Here is a 27,577-nt window from a genome sequence, read left to right as displayed (position 1 = left end):
TCACACAACAAACAATTGATACCTGCTAAGCCTAAAAACAACTCCTGGCCACCATTAAAAGCTCCCTTTTCCAAAAGGCCTTATCTCAGAAACTAGATGCTATTATAATTTGCATTTGGGGAAAAGTGATATCTACATTGGCTAGCCCAGGGATCCCCAACCTTTTATACCCATGAGCCACATTCAAATGGAAATAGAGTTGGGGAGCAACACAAGCATGGAAAAAGTTCCTGGGGGTGCAAATAAGAGCTATAATTGGCTATTTGGTAGCCCCTATGTGGACTGGCAGCCTACAGAAGGCTCTGTTTGGCTTTACACTGGGTTTTATGCAACCAAAACTTGCCTCCAAGCCAAAAATTCAGAAATGAGCACCTACTTTGAGGCCACTGGGAGCAACATCCAAGGGGTTGGGGAGCAACATGTTACTCGCGAGCCACTGGTTGGGGAGCACTGGGCTAGCCTCTGGCTGACACGGTACCACAGTTTATGTTTTGCTCTTGGAGGGAAGTCAGTAATAGAAACCTTAAAACAGGCTCTGACTGGGCCAGTGGGACACTGGAAAAAAACATGGTGGGCCCTGGGTCTCATGGGCCCCACCGTAGGGTGAACAGATAACTTGAAAATTCAGGGACATGTCTAAAAAATGCATGTTGCAGGGCTGCACTGATTGCATTTGCTTAATTGCAATCAGTGCAGCCTTTCTAGCTGGATTTTATAGACATGTCCTTGAATTTTTAAATTTTTTCTAATCACCCTAACCTGCAGACTGGATCCCTATGTACCCTCCCCCAATGTTGCACAGGTGAGGGGGGAGGAAGGGGCTGGCAGTGGGTGAGTGGGCAGAAGGCGGGGGGCCCAGAGGGGGTGTTTCTGTAAGTCTACTGAACAATGATTAAAACATCTAATTAACCCAATAGGATTGTGTTGCCTCCAATAAAGATAAATTATATCTTAGTTGGGATCCTTAGTAGAGTCCTATGCGGAACCAATTTTTGAGACCCAGATCTGACCTGGACCTACGGCCTGCAACCCACAACCTGGACCCACAACCTGCATTTTTACTCAACACGACCCAACACGACCTGAATCCACAACCCAATCCACGATCCGTTGACCACAATTAAACAGGAAGTTCTGTTGCTGCAAACTGGAGATGACATCCTCAGGATTGGGCGGGGGCAGAATTTTTTTTTTTTTTTAAATGGAGTAAAATATAGATAACATGGGTAATATAAGAAATATGGATAAGACCCGCAACCCACATCTATACCCATATCTGAAAAATCTACCTTGAACCCGCAGGGCACCTACTTTCCTTGCAAGTAACCCACAGGTACCCGACCCTCTGCAGGACTCTACCCCTTAGTGCCTTTTATTAGACATGGGGCTATTGTAGTGGCAGTTAGGATGTACAGGGAACTAACAAAATATAGGAAATTTCAAGCAAAATGAGCTTTCTCATCTCTACAAAGAGAGTCTCTCATTACTTTATTGTATTTTCTCTTTTTTCTTTCTTCTTTTTCAGACTCGGCCAGAGGTCTATAGAGTCGTTGAGTCTAGGGGCCATAACAATGTTTTGGAGGGCCACGGCCAGTCTGCTGACCGCCAGATGGATAGCGCTGATCAAAAGCATTAGCCATCAGAGGCTTTGTATCCACCTGGCACACGTTAACACAAGAGCAAACCCCTCTCTTCTGTATGTGTAGAACATAAAGCCCCTCCAGGCCATTCCAACATCAAGTAATGCACATAATACAGACACAATGTAATGATGCCAAAATCCTCAGCTAGGGACGTATTTCTGTATTTCTCTCCATTACAGGAACAAAGAGAGCCCCACAAGCCCAAAACATCAATCGGTTTCAGACTTACACAGATTTCATTTTAACCCTATCCCAATTAATAAATAGCGCACAAAGTATAGATGGAAACGGGTGGAAGAACTTAGGGTAATTGTTGTTCCTTTTACTTTTCCTGATTAATTAAAAAGTAAATCAGGTTCATCAGCCTAAAAAGCAGCGAAGAAGGCGCACGTCACGTCTATTTATGATCCCGCCGCTCATCAAGGCAGTTAGTGCAGGTGTTTTACTGTCACCGGCAAAAGTGTAATTTGTACGGATATTTCACCCTGACAATTACTGTAATCAGAATATATTACTATTATTATCTTTTTATAGTTCTGTCTGAAATACACTTTGTGCCACTTAGGGTGAAGACACATGGAGCTACTAGTAGCAGCTACTTGTCACGGCAACTAAAATAGGCAATGCTGATCATTTACTGATAATTGGACCGGCCAGACAGGAGGTGAGTGAGTGTAGGACAGGCCAGACCAGGGGTGAGCGAGTGTAGGACAGGCCAGACCGGGGGTGAGTGAGTGTAGGACAGGCCAGACCGGGGGTGAGTGAGTGTAGGACAGGCCAGACCGGGGGTGAGTGAGTGTAGGACAGGCCAGACCGGGGGTGAGTGAGTGTAGGACAGGCCAGACCGGGGGTGAGTGAGTGTAGGACAGGCCAGACCGGGGGTGAGTGAGTGTAGGACAGGCCAGACCGGGGGTGAGTGAGTGTAGGACAGGCCAGACCGGGGGTGAGTGAGTGTAGGACAGGCCAGACTGGGGGTGAGTGAGTGTAGGACTGGCCAGACCGGGGGTGAGTGAGTGTAGGACTGGCCAGACCGGGGGTGAGTGAGTGTAGGACAGGCCAGACCGGGGGTGAGTGAGTGTAGGACAGGCCAGACCGGGGGTGAGTGAGTGTAGGACTGGCCAGACCGGGGGTGAGTGAGTGTAGGACTGGCCAGACCGGGGGTGAGTGAGTGTAGGACAGGCCAGACCGGGGGTGAGTGAGTGTAGGACAGGCCAGACCGGGGGTGAGTGAGTGTAGGACAGGCCAGACCGGGGGTGAGTGAGTGTACGACCGGCCAGACCGGGGGTGAGTGAGTGTAGGACAGGCCAGACCGGGGGTGAGTGAGTGTAGGACAGGCCAGACCGGGGGTGAGTGAGTGTAGGACAGGCCAGACCGGGGGTGAGTGAGTGTAGGACAGGCCAGACCGGGGGTGAGTGAGTGTAGGACAGGCCAGACCGGGGGTGAGTGAGTGTAGGACTGGCCAGACCGGAGGTGAGTGAGTGTAGGACAGGCCAGACCGGGGGTGAGTGAGTGTAGGACAGGCCAGACCGGGGGTGAGTGAGTGTAGGACTGGCCAGACCCGGGGTGAGTGAGTGTAGGACAGGCCAGACCGGAGGTGAGTGAGTATAGGACAGGCCAGACCGGGGGTGAGTGAGTGTAGGACTGGCCAGACCGGGGGTGAGTGAGTGTAGGACAGGCCAGACCGGGGGTGAGTGAGTGTAGGAGAGGCCAGACCGGGGGTGAGTGAGTGTAGGACAGGCCAGACCGGGGGTGAGTGAGTGTAGGACAGGCCAGACCGGGGGTGGGTGAGTGTAGGACTGGCCAGACCGGGGGTGAGTGAGTGTAGGACAGGCCAGACGGGGGGTGAGTGAGTGTAGGACTGGCCAGACCGGGGGTGAGTGAGTGTAGGACAGGCCAGACGGGGGGTGAGTGAGTGTAGGACAGGCCAGACCGGGGGTGAGTGAGTGTAGGACAGGCCAGACCGGGGGTGAGTGAGTGTAGGACAGGCCAGACCGGGGGTGAGTGAGTGTAGGACAGGCCAGACCGGGGGTGAGTGAGTGTAGGACAGGCCAGACCGGGGGTGAGTGTAGGACAGGCCAGACCGGGGGTGAGTGAGTGTAGGACAGGCCAGACCGGGGGTGAGTGTAGGACAGGCCAGACCGGGGGTGAGTGAGTGTAGGACAGGCCAGACCGGGAGTGAGTGTAGGACAGGCCAGACCGGGGGTGAGTGAGTGTAGGACAGGCCAGACCGGGGGTGAGTGAGTGTAGGACAGGCCAGACCGGGGGTGAGTGAGTGTAGGACTGGCCAGACCGGGGGTGAGTGAGTGTAGGACAGGCCAGACCGGGGGTGAGTGAGTGTAGGACAGGCCAGACCGGGGGTGAGTGAGTGTAGGACAGGCCAGACCGGGGGTGAGTGAGTGTACGACCGGCCAGACCGGGGGTGAGTGAGTGTAGGACAGGCCAGACCGGGGGTGAGTGAGTGTAGGACAGGCCAGACCGGGGGTGAGTGAGTGTAGGACAGGCCAGACCGGGGGTGAGTGAGTGTAGGACTGGCCAGACCCGGGGTGAGTGAGTGTAGGACAGGCCAGACCGGAGGTGAGTGAGTATAGGACAGGCCAGACCGGGGGTGAGTGAGTGTAAGACTGGCCAGACCGGGGGTGAGTGAGTGTAGGACAGGCCAGACCGGGGGTGAGTGAGTGTAGGAGAGGCCAGACCGGGGGTGAGTGAGTGTAGGACAGGCCAGACCGGGGGTGAGAGAGTGTAGGACAGGCCAGACCGGGGGTGGGTGAGTGTAGGACTGGCCAGACCGGGGGTGAGTGAGTGTAGGACAGGCCAGACGGGGGGTGAGTGAGTGTAGGACTGGCCAGACCGGGGGTGAGTGAGTGTAGGACAGGCCAGACGGGGGGTGAGTGAGTGTAGGACAGGCCAGACCGGGGGTGAGTGAGTGTAGGACAGGCCAGACCGGGGGTGAGTGAGTGTAGGAAAGGCCAGACCGGGGGTGAGTGAGTGTAGGACTGGCCAGACCGGGGGTGAGTGAGTGTAGGACAGGCCAGACCGGGGGTGAGTGAGTGTAGGACAGGCCAGACCGGGGGTGAGTGAGTGTAGGACAGGCCAGACCGGGGGTGAGTGAGTGTAGGACAGGCCAGACCGGGGGTGGGTGAGTGTAGGACTGGCCAGACCGGGGTGAGTGAGTGTAGGACTGGCCAGACCGGGGGTGAGTGAGTGTAGGACAGGCCAGACCGGGGGTGAGTGAGTGTAGGACAGGCCAGACCGGGGGTGGGTGAGTGTAGGACAGGCCAGACCGGGGGTGAGTGAGTGTAGGACAGGCCAGACGGGGGGTGAGTGAGTGTAGGACAGGCCAGACCGGGGGTGAGTGAGTGTAGGACTGGCCAGACCGGGGGTGAGTGAGTGTAGGACAGGCCAGACCGGGGGTGAGTGAGTGTAGGACAGGCCAGACCGGGGGTGAGTGAGTGTAGGACAGGCCAGACCGGGGGTGAGTGAGTGTAGGACAGGCCAGACCGGGGGTGAGTGAGTGTAGGACTGGCCAGACCGGGGGTGAGTGAGTGTAGGACAGGCCAGACCGGGGGTGGGTGAGTGTAGGACAGGCCAGACCGGGGGTGAGTGAGTGTAGGACAGGCCAGACAGGAGGTGAGTGAGTGTAGGACAGGCCAGACCGGGGGTGGGTGAGTGTAGGACAGGCCAAACCGGGGGTGAGTGAGTGTAGGACAGGCCAGACCGGGGGTGAGTGAGTGTAGGACAGGCCAGACCGGGGGTGAGTGAGTGTAGGACAGGCCAGACAGGAGGTGAGTGAGTGTAGGACAGGCCAGACAGGAGGTGAGTGAGTGTAGGACAGGCCAGACAGGAGGTGAGTGAGTGTAGGACAGGCCAGACCGGGGGTGGGTGAGTGTAGGACAGGCCAGACCGGGGGTGAGTGAGTGTAGGACAGGCCAGACGGGGGGTGAGTGAGTGTAGGACAGGCCAGACCGGGGGTGAGTGAGTGTAGGACTGGCCAGACCGGGGGTGAGTGAGTGTAGGACAGGCCAGACCGGGGTGAGTGAGTGTAGGACAGGCCAGACCGGGGGTGAGTGAGTGTAGGACAGGCCAGACCGGGGGTGAGTGAGTGTAGGACAGGCCAGACCGGGGGTGAGTGAGTGTAGGACAGGCCAGACCGGGGGTGAGTGAGTGTAGGACAGGCCAGACCGGGGGTGAGTGAGTGTAGGACAGGCCAGACCGGGGGTGAGTGAGTGTAGGACAGGCCAGACCGGGGGTGGGTGAGTGTAGGACAGGCCAGACCGGGGGTGAGTGAGTGTAGGACAGGCCAGACGGGGGGTGAGTGAGTGTAGGACTGGCCAGACCGGGGGTGAGTGAGTGTAGGACAGGCCAGACCGGGGGTGGGTGAGTGTAGGACAGGCCAGACCGGGGGTGAGTGAGTGTAGGACAGGCCAGACAGGAGGTGAGTGAGTGTAGGACAGGCCAGACCGGGGGTGGGTGAGTGTAGGACAGGCCAAACCGGGGGTGAGTGAGTGTAGGACAGGCCAGACCGGGGGTGAGTGAGTGTAGGACAGGCCAGACCGGGGGTGAGTGAGTGTAGGACAGGCCAGACTGGGGGTGGGGGAGTGTAGGACAGGCCAGACCGGGGGTGAGTGAGTGTAGGACAGGCCAGACCGGGGGTGAGTGAGTGTAGGACAGGCCAGACAGGAGGTGAGTGAGTGTAGGACAGGCCAGACAGGAGGTGAGTGAGTGTAGGACAGGCCAGACCGGGGGTGAGTGAGTGTAGGACAGGCCAGACCGGGGGTGAGTGAGTGTAGGACAGGCCAGACCGGGGGTGAGTGAGTGTAGGACAGGCCAGACTGGGGGTGGGTGAGTGTAGGACAGGCCAGACCGGGGGTGAGTGAGTGTAGGACAGGCCAGACAGGAGGTGAGTGAGTGTAGGACAGGCCAGACAGGAGGTGAGTGAGTGTAGGACAGGCCAGACCGGGGGTGAGTGAGTGTAGGACAGGCCAGACTGGGGGTGGGTGAGTGTAGGACAGGCCAGACCGGGGGTGAGTGAGTGTAGGACAGGCCAGACAGGAGGTGAGTGAGTGTAGGACAGGCCAGACCGGGGGTGAGTGAGTGTAGGACAGGCCAGACCGGGGGTGAGTGAGTGTAGGACAGGCCAGACCGGGGGTGAGTGAGTGTAGGACAGGCCAGACCGGGGGTGAGTGAGTGGAGGACTGGCCAGACCGGGGGTGAGTGAGTGTAGGACAGGCCAGACCGGGGGTGAGTGAGTGTAGGACAGGCCAGACCGGGGGTGAGTGAGTGTAGGACAGGCCAGACCGGGGGTGAGTGAGTGTAGGACAGGCCAGACCGGGGGTGAGTGAGTATAGGACAGGCCAGACCGGGGGTGAGTGAGTGTAGGACAGGCAAGACCGGGGGTGAGTGAGTGTAGGACAGGCCAGACCGGGGGTGAGTGAGTGTAGGACAGGCCAGACCAGGGATGACTGTGACGTAGTTGGCCAGCATGAATAAACTGCAATCTATGGACAAACAATCCCTGTTTTGTTTAAAGGGGATGGTATTTCTTAGTAGCTTAATGCACAGAATGGTTTATTGACACTGAGTGAGTGCAGAGGATCTTTTGTTGTTGTCTAAAAAAAAATATGTATCATTTAGTACCTTTGCCTGCCTGACGGCACCAGGTTTATCAGACCCTTCCATGCTCCTGCTTCAAAAGAAAACAACAGGACCAGTGATTTTAGTCATAAAAGATACATTTTATTTTACTTTCTAGTACAAGTACAGTGACATACAATTGTCAAAGCAGAGTTTGGATAGTACAGGGGAGTCTACTCCCAACTGCCTTTCACTTATGTAACCCTAGATGTAGGTGTAGCTATAGATCCATATTGCAAAGAGGGTTCAGCCTTACCCCAGCAACAAGTTAGTTTTACTGTGGGAAAGCACCCTGTAGTTATTGGCCCAGCCATCAACTGCTTAATGCGGAGCAGGCTCTGAAAAGCCTTTTTATTTTTTTATCGAGTCTTATCATGGACTTTGTTTAATAAACCCAAGGCTCTTGTATGTATGAGCGAATGTAATACACTGGCCAGGAAAAATAATCCCTCAAAATAACTGCACACATTGAAATTATTATTCACCAGAAACCATGGACAAAATCAGTTACCCTTTGAGGCTATTGCCTCCATAACCACCTAAAGTCCACTCTCTGGGTATTTCATGTTTAGGGTATTTGAGGCTTGACAAATAAGGTTAAGTGTTTTGTTTGTGTGACTATTGTGTGACACTTAGATTGTAAGCTCTACGGGACAGGGACCTCCTTCCTACTGTGTCTCATACCACATGGCACTTATTCCCTGTGTGTTTATATATATTTATTGTATTTATTTATTATATCACTTGTCCTCCATGTGTGTAATTTTATTTTCTGTGAGATTGTACAGCGCTGCGTACCCTTGTGGCACTTTATAAATAAAGTTATACATACACATACATACTATGTTCTTAAGTATTTTGTAGTTTGCATTCAGGGCAAAGGGATCCTTTTATTGTTGTTGATTTACAGCCTCTCTAATTCCAAAGGCCTTTAATGGCCAGTAACATGGAGGGAGCAGTAGTCTATTAGAAGTCCTAGTCGTGACAGTGTTGACCTAGTCATCTCCATAGGTCTTTAGGGTGAAGACACACTGGGCTACTAGTAGCAGCTACTTTTTCAAGACTACTAAACTCCAGAAAATCCCCTGCCATAGACAATACTGAGAATTGCCTCTGCTAAAGCACACGTAGAGACAGTTATCAGTAAATGATCAGCATTGTCTTTTTTAGTAGCCACGACCAGTAGCTGCAACTAGTAGCTCCATGTGTCTTCACCCTTACATGTCAGGATTTATGGGTTTCCCACTAAACTGGGATGTCCAGTCTACATTTCCATCTCTTAAAATACAGGCCAGCACCCTATACCCAACTGGATGGATGCTAGGAAGGCAGGGAGCTACTGTTACCCTAAACCCAGGGGGGCAGATTCTGGACTATCCTGTATATAGATTTTAGGAGGGCTTTGGATTAGAGTTGAAGCTTTCTAGAAGGGCGAGGGCTACAATTGTGATGAAAATGGGGTGGAACAACCTTAGAAGAAAATTCAGAACATGGAATCTGCGACCCTACAGCTGTTGTTTATTAATAGTAGGGAATCCCCGAATCCAGGATGTGGTTTGGGATTCGGACAGGATTTGGCCTTTTTGGGCAGGGTTCGGTTTCAGCCAAATCTAAGGTCCTGGCCAAACCAAATCCTAATTAGGATAAATTAGCATATGCTGAGCGGCATTTGTAAGGGTTAAATGTTAGGGGGGAAAAAAGGACGCATCCTGATCCTAATTAGCATATGTTAATTAGGATCTGGTTCGGTATTCGGCCGAATCCATCGGGGTGGGTTCAGGGGTTCGGCCAAACCCAAAAAACTGGGTTCGGTGCATCCCTAATTAATAGCCCTTCTACAACCTTCAGACCCCATATTGGATATAAGAATGCCCAATAATGGGGAGCTCACCTTGAAGAATACACTTATGGAAGTTCTGGGGGCTTTACCAGAAGACTCTTCCCTTACATAGGGTCAATATATCAATGAAGGAAAATCCAGAGGCATACCAATCATTTGCGTTGTCATAAATGATTTATTTAGCCCAAAGACCCACAAAAAAGACAGTTTTTTTGGCCCCTCAGGACCCTTTGCCAAGACCCCATACATTGGGGACATATTTGGACTAAAAAAATGATTTATAACACAGAGTAAATAACCTTTGTGCCTCTAGATTTCCCTTCATCCCCAATAAGAATCCCAAACTAACAGCCCTCCCTGACAGCCCTGAGCAGCCCATAAGGCGCGACTGCAACTTGACGGAGACGCAGCGCTTTGTGCTTTCCATGAAGAAGTCTCTTACTCTGAGAGACAGGGGGGTGGGAATATTTAGAGACGACACTCCAGTCGCACCGATTTGCATCACAAAGACAGAGAGGACAGTGGTTCCTTAGAAACACCTGCGTCCTGAGAGTCGAGCGTTTTCCCCTCCGCGCACCGAGCTGCACATGTCGCTGTCCGCTGTGTCTGTGCTGAAAGCGCACTCGTCTCTTGCGATAGAACGGAGCGATTCCTCTGCCGCTCTCCCCGAACTTTGCTTCACCCACAAACCCAGCAATGAAGGGAGAGGGTAGTGGGTGCTATTAGAGCACCCCTAGGCTACAACTGGCTATTCCTACTGACGGATCTGCCCTACATTTACCAATGCTGCCTCATATCTTCTGCGGCGATATCCCAGAGGAAGGGGGTCTGGGTGTTGCGACTCAGTGCGGTGAAAGTGCCGGCAAAGTGCCGGCGTCCTCCCGTGATGGAGATTCGGACTCAGCGCTTTCCTTGGACTCCAGTGTATTCTGTAGCGACTACTTTCCGGCACCCAAAGATCATTTAACCATCAACGTCGGTGGGAGCCGATTTATCCTGTCCCACAAGGTCCTCTCCAACCACCCAGAGACCCGCCTAGGACGGTTAGTATCTTCTGGAGGGCAGGAGGTATATGAGTTGTGTGATGATGCCAACCTAATGGACAATGAGTATTTCTTTGACCGTAGCTCCCAAATGTTCAAGTATATCATGAACTTCTACAAGACTGGACACCTTCATGTTATGGAGGAACTGTGTGCTGTGTCCTTCCTACAGGAGATCCAGTACTGGGGCATTGATGAGCTGAACATAGACCTGTGCTGTAGAGAGAGGTATTACAGGAAGAAGCTGATGAGTGAGTCATTGGATATAAAGAAGGATGAAGAGGAGATTGAGGCTGAAGAAGAAGACTTTTCTGGTGTGGTCTTTGAACATTTCAGGCAAACCTTATGGGATATCTTAGAGAAACCTGGGTCTTCTGTGGCTGCCAAGACCTTTGGGACTCTGTCTATGACATTTATAGTCATCTCCATAGCCAACATGGTGCTCATCTCCTCTGAGATGAACTCTATAGACCCCCCTCTGCTCAACGCTTTGGAATATATCTGCATCACTTGGTTCACCCTGGAGTTGGCACTGAGGTTCCTCTGCGTTAAACACAAGTGCCGCTTCCTGAGGAGTGTGGTGAACATCATCGACATCGTGGCAATCTTACCCTTCTATATCACTCTCATTGTGGAGAACTTGTATGGGGAGAGCACGGAGTTGGAAAACGTAGGGAGAATTGTGCAGAGTCTGAGGCTTCTGAGGTCCTTAAGGATGCTGAAACTGGGAAGGCATTCAACAGGTAATCTATACTCCTTGCAGCTTATTTACCCTTTAAGTCTGGTTAGCATCCAAGGAGCAACCAAACAGGCAAATTTGCTGCTATGGTAGAAAAAAATGTTATTTCCCTGCTGGGTTTTAATGTTGACTACTCGCAATCCATAAATGATACCTTTTAGTCTATAATACTCACTTTTACCAGTGATTACTTCTCCGCAGTGCAATGTACTGTATAATTATAGTAATAATATCCCGCACCCATCATTTCTCAGCAAAAAAGCTTTGTTTGAACATTAAAACAATCCGAGCCCTAAAAGGCATTTATAAATGTGAGCAAAATCCAAGACACATTGCATAATCTGGGAAAAATAGTTACCTTTAGTTATTCAGTGTTTTAAAATCACATGGTTTTAGGGTTTTGGATGCGGTGGTGATGAGTACTAAGGGTTGGGCCAAAGCTACTTGTTGCAGGAATGGGGTAAAAATCCAGGATTTAGGGGATCTCTATTTATTAGTATTACATTGAGGGTCATTTTCTTCTACAGACGCACACAACCTCTTGGTCAGTGAATGAAACATAGTTTAATGAGGAACTCCGATAGGGAGTTTGCAGCTGGGGGTGGGGCTTTGAGGTACCGCCCCCAGTGGGCCCCAGACACCCCAGTCTGACACTGCACACCAAAGACATCAGCTACCTTAGACATTATCCAAGCATACAGTAGGTCGCTACAGTGATTTTATAGAAAAAGGACATTCTTGTGTTTCCCCATATGTGTGGGATGATCACATGATGGCTGTTTAATGTGTGATTGGCTTTTCTGTAGTTATCTAAAATGTTCATATCCAGTCCAATAAAACTTGCCAATTCAAGTGTTAACCAATCAGATGCTGCAGAAAGAAAAGTTGCAGCTGCTCCAGCAACATTCTCTGCTGCCCCTTTCCCCTGATCTGCACGGCCCCAGGGCACAGTTCCTGGCATTTTTCTACCTGCAACAATTGCAATTAGAGAAAAGTTGAGTGGCACTCGGAACATGGGTCTTTATTAAATTCAGCAGGAAAAGCAAAACCTAATGTGTTTTGGGCGTAGCCCAAATGTAGGGTTTGATGGCCCAATGTAGCTGTTTCTGCTGAACTTAATAAATAAAGTTATACATACATACACCCAGACCAACGCTGCATGCACCAGAACCTTGCAGATCAGGGGGGAAGAGGCAGCAGAGAACACCAGAGAGTGAGGCTGCAATTGCTACAACTTTTCTTTCTGCAGTATCTGATTGGCCAGTGCTTGACTTGGCAAGTTGTATTGGACTGGCCTTTCTGTATTTTTGTCTTTCTTCCCTATTAATAATTGGCATCAATGGTCATTTTAACCAACCAAGATGGTAAAATACAGGATAGGTGGAAGAGCCTGTTTTTGAGAACACATGGACAGACCGTTGGTAGGTGGAATTGAAACTGGTGGTTCGTGGCAAAGCCCAGCTAAAGGAGACTGAGTTTGAATTCAAACTGAGCTCAGTCTGTGTGTTTGTGTGATATAAACCACAAAGGACTGAGATTTATGTCTGTTTCAGTTCATTTATTTGCCTGAACAGATCACTCAGTTACATTTCACAGGGAAACATGAACAGAACAAATGAAACATTACTAAAATCAATTGAAATAATGTATCTCCCCGGTCTGAATAATCCTCGTCCCTATGCGCAGGAGAGATAAGCATATCAGTGCAATTTAGTAACATGGGAGAAAGAAGATTTACAAAGCCATTATTCTTGTTCTGGGTGGATCTTGACATTGCTGTAAGCCTGAAATAAGGTTCTTTTTCTGGGAAAAAGTGAAACTTACTTTACATCTCCAGCTTGTTCCATTCTATCCAGCCTAATACATCCTTTCACCAAATGATTCATTCGGCCTCTCCTGAAATCCTGCTCCATCACGCTAGAGTACCATTATCGCTAAGACTCTGGAGCTTGCCCCTCAGAGATTCACTATACCTGAACATTGTACAGAGCTATATATACTAGTTTCTTTGACCTATCTCAAAATATTAAGGCTAGTCTCTTCCCTGTTCATAATCAGAGGCGGAACCTGCCAATCATGGTGCCCCAGTGTGCCTCGACTTTTAGTACATGTTTGCACATGAATCGACATGGATTTATATCATCATACCTCCGACACACCCATGGTCCTAGGCCATTATTTTAATTCTTATTAACCCTAGTCAATGATTGGGTTACCTTGGTTTTGTTTTAACAGTCCAACATTGTTCCTAAACTTGTACTGCAGCCTCTTTTGACCTTGGACCCTGCTTGTCAGGCTGATGCCACATGGGGCTGATTCTCAGCCTGCATTTATACAAAGGCTGAGAATCATCAGCCCTGTGTAATATCAGCCTTAGGTTATGAACCAATGCCATCTGCCCTAATTTGAAGTGTCTGACCTTGTCTCCGTCTAATCCATGGATACTGAATTTTGTCTCCTCAAGTGGCCACTGGCAATCCCAGTGGCAATTCCTTGCTATATTACAGCAGAGCTGTCAACCAATCCCATGTCGTGAGGATGATAATGATCCACTCCAGGTCTTTTTAAGATGTTATTTCATCATTTAGTTTAAAGAAAAAATATGGGCTAAAAAGACCAGGACTGAATCATTATCTCCCTCGTGAGGCTGGATGACAGGTCTGTTAGTCTTACTCTATAGATCAACTGTATTGATAGTGTGAGGTGCTCATGAGCCTCTCTTACTTGAATATAGTCCAGCTTTTGTTTCCTGCTGTTAATTTTCCAAATATAACCTTTTCCAGTTTTCAAAGTCCAGGCTTGTCTCCAGGTGCCAAACTCTTTTATAAAGCAGCCCATGGTTGCATTACATGTTCCTCTAGACCAGGGATCCCCAACCAGTGGCTCAAGGGCAACATGTTGCTCACCAACCCCTTGGATGTTGCTCTCAGTGGCCTCAAAGACGGTGCTTATTTATAAATTCCTGACTTGGGGCAAGTTTTAGTTGAACTGCCAAACAGAGCCTCCTGTAGGCTGCCTGTCCACATAGGGACTACCAAATAACCAATCACAGTCCTTATTTAGCATCCCCAAGAACCTTTTGAATGCTTGTGTTGCTCCTCAGCATTTAACGTTTATATGTGGCTCACAACAGATCTGTAAATAAAAATGAGAACCTATATATTTACAAAAGGGCTTGTTTACAAGTCACCTTGGATCCCTGGTTTGTTACCTCCAATGCAGAGTTTTTCTACCCAATAATTTCAGAGTAATTATGGCTGACAGAGGGAGATGTGCTTTATGTAGTTTGTGTCCAGTACATCAATAGGCATGCAATTGTGCTAACAGATCAATCCACATCAGACACAGTTGTGTTGAAAAGTCCTGATGGTGCCATTTCTGGTGACCAGGTCATCTGCATTTGTTTTGTCGCAATTTTGCTACATGTTTTGATGCAGTGCATAGTGGGTACCCTGGACCTGCCAGCACCTTTGAGGGTTTCACAGCATCACTTGCTACCCTCATGGAGTGCATTGGCACCTGTTGTCAAAATCTTCATAAACAAGGTGCAGTTTTGGACCCAGGTACCTTTAATGAATAGGGTCAACAACTGCACCATTTTTTTCCCACAGTTGCCTTATACTTATCCCAAGTAGCCTTATTTGATTCAAGGACAAATGGCACCAATGGTTTTTATTCTTGACATAATCTTGACATAAACACAAAACTGTTTATTAGAGTAATTGCTCTAGAAGGGAAAGCTGGGACTTATAGTAAGTGGATTTGGTTACCTGTGGCTTCCAATATCAACCACTTTCATCTCCCCATTCTCCAACATACTGCAGCCACTGGTAGTAGAAGTGTAACATTTTTTAATCCTATATTTTACTAGGAAAAGCCTGTAACCCCTCCTGACCACCCTGCCCACTCATCCATACCCTGGTTTATTTTTTAATTTACAAATTATGGCCTTTATTTGGGTAGCAGCTACAATACAAATGGATGACCATCCAGCTGTGCCTTACAGTGTATTTAGGAATGGGAAGGAACTGGGAAACTAATCATGCTAATCTCCATTCATGGAAAGACACAAGAAAAGTGTGGAACTAACAGTATAAATATAGGTTGAACATTAATTGCAAAAGGTTGCGGAAGCACCAATAAAACTTTTTCTGCTGACAGTATCTCTTTAAGCTTTTTAGCTGTAGATTTCACACCCTCGGTAGCAGGTTAAGTTTCTACACAGTTGCCAATTAGCAGCCTCTGTCACAGTTTTATTTAAGGAAAATTTAGCAAATAAGAAACACATGAACAATATCACTTCTATTAGAATACCTGTAATGCATAGTGTGACAAATTCTTTCTTTTTTTTACCCATTTTAAACTTTATTCATTGGCTTTAATTAAGCCTCCTTTGTAGCCGACCACAGCAAGAGCCTAGGCGCAATGATTACACTTGATTTCTCAGTTCGTGTAATTCCTGTGATTTCTCTGTGAAAGGCTTTAATTACTTAAGGGGATTCAAGGGCTCCTTACCTATAATCCAGCCGCAGGGCTTCAATGCGTAATCCAGATTTACAAATTATTATTATTATACAAATTTCTAAATGTACTTTGCTAGATAAACTCTCATTGTTCAATAATATTTTGCGCACCGGTCATTTTGTTTTCACAGCAGTGGATGTGATTAGACGGCAGACACCACTGTTTACAGGCAAAAAGAAAATCAGTCATCATGTTGTATGGGTATTGTAGATTCTGGCATTACCTGATTTCTTTACAGAATGGCATAAAGGCACAAGGTGTAGCCAAGTTTCCACTGTTATATTTCTAGCAGGACAGTTGAGCTACATGGCTATTGTGTCTGTTTACCCTTATTTTCATAGTATAGCTTTTATTACTAAATTATACTCTGTATAAATAATTTATTCTACCATTTAAAATGTTATTATTGAACCAATACACTTTTTTTTTCTTCATAGTTGTAATAGTGGTGTGTAGGCCATCTCAGTGCATTGTGTATGGCCCTATACTTTTAAAAAAGAGCCAGCACTTCACAATGGAACCATTGTTTTCTCCTAATGCAACTGGAAGAGTCATGGTTAGTGATGAGCAAATCTGTCCCGTTTTGCTTCGCCATAAAATTCGCGAAACAGCAAGAAAATTCGCAAAACGGAGAAAAATTAGCAAAACGGAGAAAAATTCGCAAAACGCGAATTTGTCACACGGTTTTTTTTTGGTCATCCGCGCTTTTTTTGTCACCCACGTCTATTTTTTGTCGCCCGCGTCTATTTTTTGTCGCCCACATCTATTTTTTTTTTGTCGCCTGTGCTTTTCTGACGTGACCGCGCCCAATTTGATGTGACTGTGCCCTTTTTTTTTATGCGGCCACACCCAATTTGATGCACGCCACTAAAAAAATTCAGCGCAACAAATTTTTCTGTGGCAAATATTCACGGCGAAATGCAGAAATTCGCTGCAAATCCATGCCTGGCGAAAAAATTCGTTCATCGCTAGTCATGGTCAGACTTGGGTGTTTTACTATTGAGTGCTATTCTCATATCTACCACTAGGTGGCGCATGGGAGCATTTTGAGCTATGCAGGTGTCAGGGAAGCTGTCCCGTTTTGCTTAACTGAAAAAGAGTGATTTTTTTTTGTCATACACCAGATTTCTCCACTGCAAAATTTTGCGCCCGTTTCTCGACAAAATCCACCAATGGCGAAATGCAGAAATTTGCCGCAAATTTATGCCTTCGCTCATTACTTTTTATCTTGTTACCTGTTGGGAGTCACGTGGCTGAGAGCACCTGGGAAACTAAGAATATGTCAAAATGACATATTTTTGCTCTGTTTGCTTTTTTTTAAAAATGGAGTTCAATGCAGGATTTGGCTGGAGGAGCGCTATTAACTGGTGCATTTTGTAAAAACCTGTTTTTCCACAGAAAATACATTTTTGACAAAATCCTTGATAAAACAAGGATTGGTAAGATCTGTGTTACTTACCCAATGTATTTTATCTCCCATAATTTTTTAATGCCAATCATAATTTTTTCCAAAAAATGATTTAACAAATGAATTTGTGAAATGGCATGAATATAATAAATATGCAGTTCTGCTAAAACATACATAAGCATTTTATCATCTCAAATTTACCCATGAAGTCTAGCCAAATATTAATAAACAGTCCCTCATCATAGTTCTTCACTTCAAATATTTCAGAATTTGCCCCCTCTGAAGCAGGACACCACTAAAATGAATTAATAAACTTGAGGCATGAAATTCTATTGTTCCTCTGCTTGTTATTCCCGGATCATCCCCAGTCTATAACCGTATCCAGATCATTTATCTTCCCCACCGTTTCCCATGTACTAATCCCTGGCACAGCTTGAAACTCCAGCCCCGATTGTATTACTAAATCCTTCAGCTTTGCAATTTCTAGCAGTCCTGCATGTTTGTTTTTGTCTCTTTATTCTCTTATAATTGCTCTTTGTATTCTTACAGTCTTTTCCCTTCTTCTTTGGTCAGGAGTAAATCTTTCAAACCAAGAGCTGAATAAATAATCATCTTGATGGTCTTCTTAAATCATCCACCTCATTTTTACCTCCAATCATCCACCTCAAACAGATCAGTGAATTGGTGACACACCAAACACCAGAACTGACATGTGTAGTGATGAGCGAATCTGTCCCGTTTCGCTTCGCCAAAAAAATCGCAAATCTTTCAAAAGATTTGCAAAACGGCAAAAAAAATTCTATTTTGATGAGCGACTATTGTTTTGACGCGTGACTATTCTTTTGACGCCTGTGATTATTTGTGCGACAATTTTTGGACGCACGGCAAATTTTTCTGCCGTGAATTTTTTCATCCGTTTTACGAAACAATCCGCCAATGGCGAAATGCGGAAATTCACTGCGAATCCATGCCTGGTGAAACATTCGCCCATTCGCACTAGACATGAGCAAACACTGGAACTAAAGCCAGGCAGACTGCAAAAATTTTCGGCGCAACTGCATCCGATTCACAACAAAGTCCATTTTCACAAATCAGACAAAGTTGCGCCAGACACAGTCAGCACCGGATTTCAAATCCGGGCGCCCGAGGCCGCCCCCCCATTCGCGCCCCCCCTCCCCTGTGCACGCATGCGCAAACAAACCTCTCTCTCCCCATACCACCCCCTCCCCGCCGCCGCACAGGGCGCCCATTTTAACTCTGATACGGAGCAGTGGGGATGAATCCCCATTGCTCCGTATGAGAGCAAAATTTCACAATTTCATTTTTGCCGCCCTAGGCCCGGGCCTTTGTGGCCTTGCCACAAATCCGGGCCTGGACGCAGTGCAATTGCATCACTGTGTGTGCAATGATGTGTGAATTCTGGGAAAACCGGTGCACTGTGGAAAAAAACATGGTGATTTAATCTGAAAGTGCACTTTCAGCTTTCACTGTATCAGGGCAAGTAAATGCTTGGCCAGTCCCTAGCAACCAAGAAACCATTAGAAATGGAACTGTGCATAGGCACGTAGTCACAACCAAAATAGTTACCATCTTTAATTGAAACACTCCTAAAGTCTCAATTAGATGTGTGGGTCTCAGGCAAAATATTTCTTCTTCTTTTTGATTGTACAGCAGACTAATGCACAGCTTTCCTTGCGTATCTGCATGAACAGTAATAGAAATATATTCACTTCTTAATTACCTGCTGGCTCTAAGTAGTAAAAGCAATCAGCAGTAATAGCACCACATTTAAAAGCCACGGCAAATTTATAGATATCAAGTTATTAAAATTGCCTGGAAAATCTCCCGAAATAAAAAGTCTGATTAATGAAATAATCAACGTTATTACTATACACACATATTATGAGCGAAGCAGAAGGATGCAAGACTGAGATTTTGTAGGTTACGGATTGCATGGGGCTTTACTGGGAACAAAATTACAGTATCCAATTAAACCAACCGCGCTGTGTTTGAATGTAGAGGTGAGAGACCTCAATTTTCCCTTTCTACAAATCTTGCTGGTGTTAATGTATGTTCTGCCACATTTGACTCCTTTCTTATTAAATTATATTAAAGCAGAAAACATTAATAAGCATGTTAAAAAGGCGACTATGGACGACGTAGCGAATGGCAGGTCACCGAAGGGAAATTAAAACGAGACGTCAGGAAATTAGAGCAAGTAGAGCGTAGCAAGCTGAACTGCGCAGTATTAGATTACCATCAGGTTCTGGGGGTCACTGGGCTAGAGGGGAGTCAGCTATTTTGGACATTTGGGTAAATTACAGAATTTAGCATCAAGCTAACAGATCAAGAGAAGAAACTGTTATTATGGTTCATTTCATAGGTTCTGCTATAGGGCAGATTATTATATGGGACCTGTCACCCAGATATAACAAGCTGTATATTAAAAGTCCTTTTCAAATTAAACATGAACCCCAATGTCTTTTGTTTTTGTAATTAAAATGCCCATACATGTTATAAAGGTATTTGAAAATCTCAGCTGTACATCATATATTGCCTGCCCTGCATGCAAGGTAACTGGCAGGCACTTACTTTTACTTTCCAATAAGCACTTCCTAGATGTCACTGCCCTCCTCATATTTCCCTTCCCTCCTCACAGTCTAAAATTGTGTATCCTGTGGATGGGCTTAGGCCTCAGACCCCAAGATTTTGGGATGATAAAAAGTTTGTCTTAATAACAAAATGGTGCCTATCTGCTTGATATCATGGTGAATTCCAAGACTGAAGGACATTAGATTGCTAGGGTCCAATTTACCCTAGCAACCAGGCAGTGGTTCAAATGAGAGACTGGAATATAAATGTTAGAGGGACTGAACAGAAAGATAAGTAATAAAATATCAATACAATTGTAGCTTCATAAAGCAATAGCTTTTTGACCCCCATTTGAAAAGTGGAAAGAAACAGAAGTAATCAGTAAATAAATAAAAAAATATAATAAACATTGAAAAAAAAAAAAAATAAATAAGGAAGGCTATTTAAAAAGATTCTAACAATATGACATTCTATGGTAGAGCTTGAACAAGTTACCTAGATCTTTGTTTACTTTTTTGTTTCGGTTCCAGTGTTTGTTTCGGTCACACTATTTTTACCCGGAACATCCATTTCTTTTATCACCATTTGATGTTCTTGATTATACTTGATTTATCTATTTGTTAGCCCTTTTATGAGAGGTAGCGTCGATGTTTTATCATTTTTACGCTTGCTTATTTTATTTTTTAGTGTTATTGATTTTCTAAGCCCACACTAAGCTAGTAGTTCTAGCCAGGGGTGAGTCACTTTGAAGGTAAAATATTTTATGACTAGAATGACTAGAAATCAAGCTGTTTTTGTTTGGTTTGCAGCAGTGGGCCCCCTCAAAAAAATAAGTCATCCTGTATGGAACATAAGTCCTGTTTTGTATGTCATGACCTCTATAGTAAACTTTGTTGTTTGTTCTGTTAAATTAGTTGAAGAAGTGGCTACCAGTCTGGCCGACATGGTAGCAGATTTAAATTGCTGATTTTAGACCTTTAAACCAATTTGGCAGCTTATCTGCCCATGTATGGGGCCCCCTTATGGGCCTCCCCGATCAGCTATTAATCTGCTAGGTGTTGATTGGGCACGTTTGATTTTCCCGTTGGATTGGGGGCCACATAGACTCATTGATTTGCTCCTTGGGCATTTCAGGAGAAGATCCACTTGTTTGGCGACCTTGCCCAATGAGCAGATCTTAACGTGGCCACCGATAGTTTTAAGCTGATGTCTTAGAAGGCATTAGAACAGCCTCAGCCTCAAACTGGCATTTCTAATGTCAGTTTGTCTTATTCAGAAAATTATTCTGATGCCTCAGCTCAAGAGTTTCAAGAATTATTGCCTTGTCATTGGATGAAGAAGAAGGCTGCTAATTAAGAAGGTGAAAGATAAGCTTACTCTTCAAAAAAAAACAAAAAAACTCTGAAGCCAGTGCATGTTTTGAGAACTTAAAGAAACAAAAAGCATCTATTAGAGACACTGTTGCAGCCAAGTGGTTATACTGGCATTCTTAATGGAAAACAGGTCGATTTATAGATTCCCCAAACAAGCTGCCTTCTTGGGAGCAACCTCTTTTTGTGGAAGCAGCTATTTAGATGCATTCAGAAGCGCAGATGACAAGCTTTCTTTCAGATCCTTTGATAAAACCACCATTGATTTAGTAGAGACCTTCTGCAAGATCCATGGCACTATATTCAGTGGACAAACAAGCCTTATGGCTTAGAAGTTGGCAGGGTGATTAACATCAAAAGATAATTGTTGACTTACAGTTGGGAAAAGTGTTTTTCTTTCTCAGGAGATGACAAAAAGGTAATCTTTCATTGATTTCAGCCTGTTCCTTTTAAAACTCAGCTCACACCTTCATTACAAATATATGGCTGACACTCTTCATAGACGGTAGGCCTTTGCATAAACACAAGAGCGGGTATACAGAGCATACAGAGACACGTTTATGAACACAAGTGAAAGTGTGGCACTAAAATAGATGCACTATCAAGCCAATGTGGGCATGAATTGATTTATCCTTTATTTCAATCAAAAGCCCAATATGAAAAGTGCATGTAAAGAGATCAACTGACAGGCTCAGATGCCAAGCCTTTGGGTTGTGGAAGAGTAGGGAGCTTTGGGATATCTGTCTAGAAGGAAGCCATGCCTTGGGTGACCACTTGTACAAGAAGATATTATAGTCTGACTAATTACTTTGTTGATAATAGCCCTCCATAAACACTGTAAAACAAATTCCATCAGAATTTTATCGCAACAATATGGCTGCAATTACCTCTGAAATTGCAATGCAACGCATAAAATGAATTTTTTTTTAATGTCCTTTGTGTTTTGATCAGCATTATCCACCAATGCCTCTGTAATAACACTAGAAATACTAGCCCTGAGTAAGAAATAAAAAAAAAGCCATGAAAAGTTTAAAGGAAATGTATACCCTCAAAAAATGTAGGTCTCTATATAACATATTGCATAAACAGCTCATATGTAAAACATTGCTTCCTCAAAATAAACCCATTTTCTAAAATATACTTTTCTAGCAGTATGTGTCATTGGGTAATCCTAAATAGAAAATTGCCATTTTAAGTACTAAATGGCATTTTATTCCCACACTACTTCCTGTTACAGTTAGAGCTGCATTATTTCCTGTCAGCTGATCTCTGAGGGAGCACATAGCCCATCACTAAATTCTTTAATAGGCCACTGATATACAGTACAGTATCTATTGGTTACTAAAGCCTAACTAAAGAAGGCTAGAAATGTTGTACATTAGGCTTTGGGTTTCTGTACCAGCCCAAGGCACCCATGGGCCTTTAGCAGGGAAGATCTGTCCCCCCCAAAGATGCCCCAGTAGCCCCCCATTTTCTTTTTTGCTGATTCCCTGCACATACTCTGTGCTGCTGTCACTTACCTGAGCCTAGAGACTGACGCACAAAATACATTATGTCACAGACACTTTCCAAAATGGGGAGCCCCTGTTACAAGTCCTGGATTAGTAAGTAGTTAGTAAGGTAAGTATTTATTCTGGGCTATAGTTTTTTATTAATAACTAATAACATTGGCATATGAACTCAACTACTTACTGGTTATTCTTGAATGAATGGCTCAGTATTAGTCATTCATTCATAACCACTGAAGCCTTTAGCACACTGTGCAACTTGACCACCACATTTCTCATAGCACCAAATATCTTAGTCTTTATAAATACCTTTCAGCTGTTTATGAGCTTCAGTTAAAATATCTGTGTGCCTATAATAAGAAAATGAAGGGGCCATTGCATCCTTTAATGCTCCACCATTGTCAAATGACCCCCTGAATATCTTTTAATAAAGCCATATGATCTAATTAGGGCAGAGTCGGTCTGGGGTATTCAAGGGCCACCAGGTACCCAATGCAAGGGCCACTGCTGCTCCCTGCTTTGCCTCCAACCACCAATCACTCCCACTACTGTGCTGCTTACTTACTATGAAAATGGCCGCTCCATCTTTATTTTTCCACAGTAAGTAAGCAGCAGAGTGGGAGTCCCACCAGGTTTTTTCCTATTACCAAGTCCGACCCTGAATATGGGGCAAGTTGTTTTCATATTGACATGTATCTCTGCTGGTTTAGTTAATTTCAAGTATAAGACCTTATGAGTAAAATGAAAAAGGTGAAGACCAGTTTATTGAAACATTCTGTAGAACTGAATGGCATTGGGTCTTTCCTGATACCTGCAATAAACTTTCTCCTGAGACTTCTCCTGCATTTTTCATTAGTTAATACGCTGAAGATCCAACAATATAAACACACTTGTTTTCTTATCTTTTAGGGTTAAAGTCATTGGGAATGACAATAGCTCAGTGCTACGAAGAGGTCGGCCTGTTGCTTCTCTTCCTTTCCGTGGGAATCTCAATATTCTCCGCCCTGGAATATGCTGTGGAACACAATATCCCCGACACAACATTTACTAGCGTCCCTAATGCCTGGTGGTGGGCAACAACGTCTATGACTACCGTGGGATACGGAGATATCAGACCGGACACAACATTTGGGAAAATTGTGGCGTTTTTGTGCATTTTGTCAGGAATACTAGTACTAGCACTTCCCATTGCAATCATTAATGACCGCTTTGCGGCTTGCTACTTCACTTTGAAAATCAAGGAAGCGGCTCTCCGGCAACGGGAAGCGTTGAAAAAACTGATGAAGAACATATCAGCGGAATCAGACACCAATGTAAACCTGAGGGACATCTACGCTAAAAGTGTCATGGAAATGCTGCGGCTAAAGAGTAGAGAGCGGGCAAGTACGAGGAGCAGCGGCGGAGATGAATTTTGGTGAACTCCCACTGTTTCTTATAAGATGAATATTAGGTAACACTGATTTCAAAATGGAAAGGGACTTTATGAAGAGCAGGTCATGGAGTTTTTTTTTACCACATCAAGGTTTATATTTAATTAAATATATTTTTACAAAAATACATTTACAGTTGTTGCCTGTGAGTATTTTATGCATGTTTAATACATGGGTGCTGGTAAAAACCTGTAATTGCCCCAGAAGGTTTACTGGAACTTTGTTCTTTCCAATAAAGTCTGCAATGAGACAGGCTGCAGCTACTTTGAAGCTGTTTAGGTGCCCCAGGGTGCTAACATAATGTTTTGCTCCTATATAGTATACACAAGGCTATATCTATATATAGGTACCAGAGGGCCTGTGCCTAGGGTGGCAGCCTTAGGGAGACAGCCCTTGGGTGCCTATATTGTCAATAATAGAAATAAATAAATTAAAACCCTCCCCAGCGACTTCCTGGCCAAATCCGATAGTGGAGGGGGTGAGGGTTCCCATGGTGATCGCTAGCACACGTGACATCACATGATGGGTAACTGTACACATGATGTCACTTCTGCAACCTAGGGGCGTAGTTAGGCCCAGTGCCTAGGGTGGCATCGGATATAAATACAGCCAAGTGTTTCAAAGACAATTAAATCTGGATTCAGCGGTGGGTGCCAATGTGTTAGGCACCCCTCCAAGACTGTATGTAGGCCAGTGTTGGCCTAGGCACCAAACCTTAGCCACTTTCCATTGGTGGTCTTACAGTGTCCATCAAAGGCATGCAGGGGGAAGGTTAATCCAACAGCTTTTTCATTCAATATAGGCATCCAAGGGCCACCCCCTAAAGCTTCTGACCTAGGCATGGGTGCCTGTATGGTACATATGGCCCTGTACCCTGCAGTGAATCCTGGAGTGGTGCCGCACAGTCATTTGACTTACCTTTCCCAGGTGTCCATGTCACAGACTTTGGAGGGGTGGTATCTAACATATTGGCACCCCACTCCCAGTGGATACAGGTTATCATACCTCTCAACAATTAAAAAATGTAAACAGGGGCAAAAAAAAAAAGCTGTGCTTAGCGCGGAGAAAGGGTGTTGACCACACCCACTTTGTGACCACACCCCCTAAATGCCACACCCATTTTACAAAATTTGGCAGGTTATGTAAAGATTGAACAAATGTCTGGGACATGGTTTGTGTGTTATTACAGTTTTGGGAATAAAGGTGAAATTGCCCTTTAAGATACGAGTCTCAGTTCCCCCAAGGGATCTGTTTATCTTATTAGTTACAATTAAATAGTAACACAGTAAGTTAGGTTGATAAAAAGACATACGTCCATCACGTTCAACCATAATGCCTATATATAACCTGCCTAACTACTAGTTGATCCAGAGGAAGGCAAAAACCCCATCTGAAGCCTCTCTAATTTGCCGCAGAAGATTAAAGGGAAATGAGGGACTTTTCAATAAAAATCCAGGGCTGCAGGCTGAGCTGTTAAAATCGTCCCACTAAAATCGGGACATTTGGATGGTGTGGGTTACCCTTGTTCTTTAAATACAGGCACGGAAGCACCAACATGCAATAAACATGCATAAAATAAATATACACAGCCACTAGCCTGGGAGTACATTTTATATTAGGATACAATTAATTAATATAAACATTGATGTTGTACAAAATATTTATACAAAATCAGTACACGACTGCAAGAATGTGAATGTTCTCATTGCTTTTATTCCATGTGACTAGTTTGGCGTATTTATTCGCAGATACACAGTCCAATGCTATACATATACAGTCTGAACATCACAGCTTATGTAACATTCTGTGGTTTGCCTTTAATTTAATACTGAATATGAGTCATTGAAGCTGACGTACAGCAGGAAGTTATATTTGGTGATACATTTCCCATCAAAATATAGCTGGCAGATGGTGTGTGTGGTTTTCAGAAGATCTATGGTCTTTTATTTGCTTCTTATTTATTGGAAAAGTCACCCAATATGCTTACAGATGCCTTACGCTTGGCTCATAGATCCTGGTGTGTGGGGGTTCTTAATATCATGATAATGTTGTTACTGGAAATACCTGAGGGTAAATTCTTTGATTCAGTTTGAATTAACCTAATGGGGTTATGACATCATTTTTAGTAGTCACTGTAATTTGCAGTTTTAGATTCTGAAAATACATTTTTGCCCTATAAATTGACAAAGGTTATTATATATTTAGCAGACTTTTTTTAATAAATGTAAGTTTATATAGGCCATCCTGTAATTCCATTGGATCGCAGTAAGTGTCTCCAGTAAGTGTCTCCAGACTATCCCCTATATGTAATAAAAGACACTAAGGGGCCCATTCATTTTTGTGGTTAAAATCACGATATGCAAAAAATTCGGAGTAACCACGATAATTTCTGATGTTTGAAAATGTCACGAAAATTGTAAGAAAATATTGTGGTTGCATTCCGAAAGTCACAAAATTTTCAGATCCGAACATTCGGAAACGGCGCGAAAACCTTTCAGGCTTTGAAACCTTCAATGTATGATGTTGGAAGCCTTCCATAGGGCTCAATGGCACTCTGCAGCTCCAACCCGGCCCAAGGAAAGTCTCCCATAGGGCTCAATGGCACTCTGCAGCTCCAACCCGGCCCAAGGAAAGTCTCCCATAGGGCTCAATGGCACTCTGCAGCTCCAACCCGGCCCAAGGAAAGTCTCCCATAGGGCTCAATGGCACTCTGCAGCTCCAACCCGGCCCAAGGAAAGTCTCCCATAGGGCTCAATGGCACTCTGCAGCTCCAACCCGGCCCAAGGAAAGTCTCCCATAGGACTCAATGGCACTCTGCAGCTCCAACCCGGCCCAAGGAAAGTCTCCCATAGGGCTCAATGGCACTCTGCAGCTCTAACCCGGCCCAAGGAAAGTCTCCCATAGGGCTGAATGGCACTCTGCAGCTCCAACCCGGCCCAAGGAAAGTCTCCCATAGGGCTCAATGGCACTCTGCAGCTCCAACCCGGCCCAAGGGAAGTCTCCCATAGGGCTCAATGGCACTCTGCAGCTCCAACCCGGCCCAAGGAAAGTCTCCCATAGGACTCAATGGCACTCTGCAGCTCCAACCCGGCCCAAGGAAAGTCTCCCATAGGGCTCAATGGCACTCTGCAGCTCCAACCCGGCCCAAGGAAAGTCTCCCATAGGACTCAATGGCACTCTGCAGCTCCAACCCGGCCCAAAAGATATTCACGATACCGAAGCTTGAATGAATTCCGAAATGGTCGTAGTTTTAATGAAATTATCGTGGACATCATGAAAAGTTCTATAAGTTAGAAAAAATATACATTTTTCTCATAAATACTTAAATACTCGTGGTTTAATGAATGGGCCCCTAAGTTTGCCCAGGAGCAATAACCCATAGCAATAAGATGTTTGCTTTTAAACAAGTGACCAGCAAATTCTACCTGCTGATTGGTTGCTATAAGTTACTGCTCCTGGGCAAACTTAGTGCCTTTTATTACATAACCCCTAAATTCAATAAGGGAAGGTGCTTTATTTGCTTCCTTTGCCACATACAGGGGTATACCTATTCTGCCACAAATTCCGTATGGGGTAAAAGAAAACAGACAGATCTGTGCCTGCTGTCCTCACCATTATGCTACTGTCAACGTAGCAGGTTTTTTTTAGGAATTTTGCTACGACAACTTGAAAGTGGGTCATGTATAACTTATTCACGTAACTCTTGCCTGAACATGTGGACAGTTGCATCTCCAGGAGACATATGTGTAAGGTAATACAGCCGACTCCTTCAAAACCAATAGGTGACAGTATTATGTCAACAGTTGCTGGGAATTAAGCCATGGCATGATATAAACCTGTTATAGATGA

The 27,577-nt window shown here is 45.5% G+C and overlaps 1 protein-coding gene across 1 annotated transcript; it reads left to right on the top strand.

The window, feature by feature from the left end:
* Nucleotides 1–9,508: 9,508 nt before the first annotated feature.
* Nucleotides 9,509–24,950, top strand: kcnv1 (potassium channel, voltage gated modifier subfamily V, member 1). The gene is made up of 2 exons (XM_002938982.3): nt 9,509–10,900; nt 23,208–24,950. Exons 1-2 carry the CDS (start codon nt 9,898–9,900, stop codon nt 23,714–23,716), a joined length of 1,512 nt encoding a protein of 503 aa, XP_002939028.1. The 5' UTR covers nt 9,509–9,897; the 3' UTR covers nt 23,717–24,950.
* The last annotated feature ends 2,627 nt before the right edge of the window (nt 24,951–27,577 follow it).

This window comes from Xenopus tropicalis, chromosome 6 (assembly GCF_000004195.4).
Source record: "Xenopus tropicalis strain Nigerian chromosome 6, UCB_Xtro_10.0, whole genome shotgun sequence".
NCBI classification, from domain to species: Eukaryota; Metazoa; Chordata; class Amphibia; order Anura; family Pipidae; genus Xenopus; species Xenopus tropicalis.
The sequence above is the reverse complement of the archived record's forward strand: the minus strand, read 5'-3'. Positions and strand labels throughout refer to the sequence as shown.

Excerpts from the sequence above, each read along its gene's own strand:
- kcnv1 (XM_002938982.3), top strand. The coding sequence starts at position 9,898 with ATGCTGCCTCATATCTTCTGCGGCGATATCCCAGAGGAAGGGGGTCTG. Across the intron at positions 10,901-23,207 it reads ACTGGGAAGGCATTCAACAG|GGTTAAAGTCATTGGGAATG; the intron begins GTAATCTATACT and ends CTTATCTTTTAG.